Source organism: Pezoporus wallicus, unplaced genomic scaffold (assembly GCF_028554395.1).
Source record: "Pezoporus wallicus isolate ANWC-B61680 ecotype Strahan unplaced genomic scaffold, APGP_CSIRO_Pwel_v1 contig_2545, whole genome shotgun sequence".
Classification (NCBI taxonomy): Eukaryota; Metazoa; Chordata; class Aves; order Psittaciformes; family Psittacidae; genus Pezoporus; species Pezoporus wallicus.
Window position 1 is genome coordinate 298,331 of NW_026640157.1, and position 6,000 is coordinate 304,330.

The 6,000-nt window shown below is 45.2% G+C and overlaps 1 protein-coding gene across 1 annotated transcript in view; it reads right to left on the reverse strand.

Moving 5' to 3' along the window:
• Positions 1-3,130, reverse strand: part of LOC130603761 (ubiquitin-conjugating enzyme E2 R2-like) — a 92,290-nt gene extending 89,160 nt beyond the window's left edge. Inside the window, exon 1 of the mRNA XM_057417773.1 lies at positions 2,907-3,130. Coding sequence (XP_057273756.1) covers positions 2,907-3,083 — 177 coding nt within the window. The 5' untranslated portion in view covers positions 3,084-3,130. The remainder of the gene's footprint in view (positions 1-2,906) is intronic.
• Between the last annotated feature and the right edge of the window lie 2,870 nt (positions 3,131-6,000).

Here is a 6,000-nt window from a genome sequence, read left to right on the forward strand (position 1 = left end):
TCATGCTCAGATCCCACATTTTCAATATACCATCACTCCTATATATATATATAGAGAGAGAGACAGATATAAACACATCCACACAGAGAGGGAGAGATCATTCCTTAATGCATGGACCAATCCCTATAAAGCTGCTCAGTCCATCCGGTCCATGATGCCAGGCTCCATCTCTTGGAACAGTCTTTCAGAGCAGGAGAGGCTGTGTGCAGTGTTCACACTCATGAATAACCTGGGCAATAGTGTCCATTGCTAAGTCCACCCCTCGATCATGAGTCCATCTCTATGTTGCATCTCTGCTCTGATGGCCTGAATGTCATGGGCCCACCAGGCTCAAAATAACTCACTGTCCCCTTCAGCAGTTTCTGCAGCTTGTTGCTGGGGACTCCATACAGCTGACTTCCATCTCCAACGCTTCCAAAGCGCTGGAGGGGCCCAGTGGACTAGATACTCGCCCATACTGTCCCACACACCCTGCCATTCATGACTGTCCAGCATCAGGGAAAATCTCTTGCTCCTCCTATATATTCATCTAACCCTAGACAAGACCCAAACCTACTCCGCTTAACTTTCGAGATCAGACAAAATAGTTGTGGATAAAACACACTCTCTATGCGTGCCAGCATGGTGATCTGCACTGCAATCAGTAGGCAGGTCCCAAGGATACCCAAAGACTATTCAAAACCATCAGAACTCTCATATGGTGCTGCTGTACTTGTCACTGAGGCTGGTGTAGCTGCGCTGACTGCTGTGGTCAGAGTTTGAGTACCTGCTGTACTTATCTCTTGGAGTTGGTGTAGCTGCATTATCTACTGTAGTCGGACTTTGAGTAGCTGCTGTACTTGTCACTAGGGTGTGTGGGAATGACAGCCTCCACTGTAGATGTACACCTAAAGGCCGATTGTATAGAGGGAAGCTTGCAGTTCAAGACTGCTCCTATCCCCGCTGATACAAGCTGCTCTACATAAATTGGTTTCTTCTGAAGGCTACTGGCCTTTCCATCTAGCTGGGATGTCCTAAACTCTGAAGGACCACAGCAGATCTGAGCATGCTATATTAGTTGATAAAATACATTTAGATGCTGTGGTTGAATTTTTAAGAACTCCTTGACTTTATTATAGCCTGTACTAGGTTACCGATAACCTACTATTTAAAAATTAATCTGAACTAGTGCTCACCTTACATATACTATGAATATATCATAGAAATCACTCTACCAAGTAAAGCCTAACATATTAAACTTCTCTCTAAACAGTTAAGTAAACCAAGTGCCACAGTTTAAGCCCAGCCAGTAACTCAGAACCATACAGCCACTCTCTCACTCACATCCCCATTCTCTCCACCTCCAAAAACTCCCAGAGAGTTGGGAAGGAGAATCAAAAGAACGTAAAGCCCACAGGTTGAGATAAGAACAGTCTAGTAACTAAGGTACCAATACAAAGCTGCTGCTACTACTACGAGCACCACCACCAATAACTATAAAGGAAATAAAAAGGAGGGAGACTATATAACTAAAAGGGGAAAAGGAAAACAAATACAAGTGATGCACAGTACAATTGCTGACCACCCAGCCCAACCCAAGCAGCTATCTGGGCCTTCCGGGTAACTTGCCCCAGATTGATCTACTGGGCATGAAGTGCTGCAGTATGGAATACCCCTTTGGGTAGTTTGGGTCACATATCCTGTCTCTGTTTCCTCCCAGCTTCTTGTGCCCCTCCTCACTGACAGAGCATGAAACTAAAAGTCCCTAATCAGAATAAACATTATTTAGCAACAAATCAAAACAGTGTGTCATCAGCACTGTTCCCAGACTGAAGTCAAAACCAAAGCAACGCACCAGCTGCTAACAGGGAGAAAAATAACTGCTACAGCTGAACTCAGGACACCAAGTCTAACTTATATAAAGGTTTACCTGAAGGCTTAATACAAAGCAAGCCAAGAGCATCACTTATCAGAACAACAGGACTCCTTCTCCCTAGAGATAGAACAAGAGTTTAAGACAACTCTTTCAGGGGCTCAGAACTAAGGATGTTCTACCAAAGTAACACAAGGAGCACAAGAACCCACACCATGCACAGCTCCTCACAAAGAGGAATCAGAAACAACATTTGACAGGCTCCAGCCATAACGCTTGAAAGGAATCCCTCTGCTGCAGGAGGGCAAGGACATCATGAGATCGTAGTCTCCCACTCTCACAATAGGTATCATAAGATCAGTCGGAAGAATTTAGGAGAAAGGCACAAAAGTTCAAGGACATAAAATACAAAAGAAAATATCACATTCATAATACCAAGGTGTCCCGGTTGCCTAGAATCTACACATCCCTGGATTATTTCACGGGCTGCTTCAGCTTCTTTCCAGGAGCAATTACAAATATACAGTCTAGAGAGTTTCCGAACCGAAACGGAAATGTTTTGACCTACTGTGATTTCCGGGGGGGGGGGGGCGGGAGGGGAAAGGCGGGGGGGAGGAGGGGGGGAAGGCGGAAGGGGAGGGAAGTAATAAGTACAGGAAGAGGTCGCCAAACCATTTGGATGCAAAAATGACCCAGGTACTAACCCATGCCTAAATCAACTTCCTAAATAAGTAACAATGGAGGCAAATCAAAGAATATACCTACCACACCTACATGAGTAAGCCAGCCAACTGACTGCAAATGACAAGCTTTGTGGCAAAGCTCTCCCGTCCTTTAAATCAATACGGCCAAACTGAACGTAACACAAATCTAATATTCCCTAAGCTACAGGATACTTTGGTTTTGTGGAACAAAGCTCTTAAACCTTAACCCAGAGAAAGGGACAAAGAGGCCCAGCAGGCGGTGAGGGAGATGGTGCAAGAGACAGCTACCCTCCCCCCAAGCACCACAGCGACGTTGGGAAACACAGTCCGTCGACGGAGAAAACCCCTACCTTGAAGTAGCCGCCCTCGTAAAGAGTGTTGGGAGGCCCGAAAATCGCCACCTCCCAGTTGTACAGGTCAGACTCGTCGACCAGAGTGATGCGGAAGCCCTCCACCGGCTCCTCCTGCAATGACTTAAGCTCCAGCATCAGTGCCTTCTGCGAGCTGCTCATCTGCTGCTGGGCCATAGCACGGCGGCAACCGCCGCCCTACAACTCTCCACCCCTCCCCACACTGACAACTACAACCGCCGCCACTTCCCTTTGTGACAGCACCCGCTCACCGCTAACGTCAGCGCGCTGCGTAAAACCCCAACCCCGCCCCACCGTACGACAAGACACGCCACACTACACGCCCCGGCCCGCTACACGCCCCGCCCATACAGGCGCGCTTAAAGAGGCAGCATTCCCGACTATACTCCCTATGAGGCATGTAGGCGAAAAGTTTCTGGCGCTGTATCAGACCCCACGGGCCAAGTCCGCATCTCCCCTCCAGCGAGGCCCGACCCCACGATGCCTGACGCGGGGGCCGATGGGGGAAGATTAACCACGTGCTGAGCTGCTAGTGGAAGTGGAACGGAAGGGGCGGTGCTGTGCAGGGGTACGGCGGGGCATAGCTTTCTTATGCTGCTGTGCTGACGGACATTCACGGTCAAAAAAGAGCGTTTTTTGCACAAGGGATGGTTTCTGAAGGGCCACCTTGCATGACCCAGCATCTCCTAAAAATTCTGCAGTAACCCCAAATCAGCAGTAAGAGGAACAGGCAGTTACCCCCTTCCCACGGATGTTATTTTGTGTGAATCCACGGATGTGTGAGCTGCTACAGGAAGAAAATGCAGTTTTGATCCTTCCTCCCATTCCCTGACACTGTTAAGGAAAAACGTTTGCAGAGGTTGTACATCGACCTGTGAACCTGAGCAAGCACCTTAGATGATGTTTGTGAGCTCCTGTTCCTTATCCAGCCCTTAAGGAATAATATAATTATTATTCACTGTAAAAATAAATAAAATAACAAAGCAGTTATCCAGTAGGAGGAAAAGCAGTGTAGTCCAACCTCAGATGGTGCAAATCTGGGTTTCATTTCTGGAAAAGTTAATGCATGCACTACCACCAATAGTAATAATGATAAAAGAAATAACAAGGTGTGAGGATATAAAACTAAAAGGGGAAAAGAAAAAGAAAACAATAAACACAAGTGATGCACAATGCAATTGCTAACCACCCACCTGTGGCATATCAAAGATGGACTCCAGTTCTGGTGAAATCTGAAGACCTTTATTACACATCCCTTTTATAGTCTACTAAGTGCTAAGCAGTAATTTTCCACTCTCTTACTTCCTTCTCATTCTGACTTAGCAAAACCACTAAGGGTTACAAATATTTACAACATTTGGTCTGTTTTTGAGTTGCATATTGTGAAATACGAGCTCACTCCTCTAAACAAGATAGCAAGGTTTTATTGAGGGACAAATTCAATAAAGCAAAAGCAACATTGCTGGGCTAGTGACTGTAGCCAGAGGCGGACTGATTAACATTTGTTACGGGTTTATATACATTCACTATTGCATTAGCCATATATATATTCATAATTCCCTAGTATAGGTGGGGAATATTGGTATGCGGATAGACTCCACATCTCGTTAAGGTTGTAAAGAGGTATGCTTTTATTCAGCACTGAGACACATGGGGGATAGCTCCTCCAAAGGTATGAGTGCCTCAGAGTTGTTTCCCTCTACATTTATTCTCTGAAGTTATACATATTCATAAGGTTGCATAATCCTATCCCCACTTCATATTATAATGAGCTAGAAAGTCCTTTGCGCCTGCGCAGTGCCCCCCTTGCTCGTGGGCAAGGGTCTCAAGATGAAGTAAATGAGTCTCTTGTGAGTAGGGGTCTTCAAGATGAAGGAAATGAGTCTTCCTGGAGCCTGAACTTTTCACCTCTAGCATGCTCTTTAGGAGTCTTGTCAAAGCCCAAACCACAAAGCTGGTCTTCACTGAAACTAAGTAACAGTTTCTCCCCCTTATCAGTCTGTTTCTTCCCCTTATCAGTTTGTTTCTCCCCCTTATCAATAGCCTATTGTCCTGGTAATGCATGACAAGCTTGAGAGGTATTTGCAAACGATGCTTTCTGTAAAACAGGCAAAATAACTTTATCCTCTCTTGAACAATCCCCCTTGTACAACCCCCTTGTACATTGGTCAACCCTCTGCATCAATATTATAACTAGCTCCTGGAACTTATTATAAGTCTCCTCCTCTTGACGTCTGCGCACTGCTCTCCTGTGATTGTGGGCAAGGGTCTTGAGGATGAAGTAAACAGTCTTCCTCATGCAGGAATTAAGCAGTATTCCTCACGGTGTACTTTTCACCTTTGGCACAGTTGGATGCCCCAGTAATCACAAAACTAGCTGAAAGCAGCCATATCTGTAACTTTTCTGATAGCAGGCAAAGATTTAGAGCAGTTTGACCTTCCTGCAAAATTTATTGCAAGCAAAACAGGAAGGGCAGACAAGGAGTATCCAAAGCTAGCAGATGTTTGGGAGGCACTGTCTCTAAACTAACTGATAAGTAGAAAGATGGTGTGAAGTAATGTTCACTCATGTTTAGTGGGGACACTAAATTCTCTCACCACAGACTTACAACACAAACATTGTTCTTTATCTTCAACCAGAGTTAAGATAAAAGTACTTTAACCCTATATTTTTCCAGGCACTAGCTTTCCTCATATCAAGTCCCCCCCCCCCCTTTGTTTTCCATTTACAAATTCTTTTCCTATGTGACTCTATCTTGCTCAAGAGTTCTAGCCATTTTCAGCTTCTTGTCTAATCTTGTGTCTTTAGGAGCTTTGTGAACTCATGCAGTTATATCCACATGGCAACACCTATGATTTGTGAAAGCCAATATGTGTGTTTATCGCACACATCCTGCTTTATCTTGCAAAACACCTGCTTTGTTTTGCTAACGGATCTTTAGCCTTCATTGTTCTCTTTCCAGTTCCCAAGGCTTAAACCCAACCAGAGCAATAACACCTGGAGTTTTCTTTACCATTCCCAAGGCTTAAGCCCAACCAGGGCAATAACCTGGATCCATTTCATTAACTATTT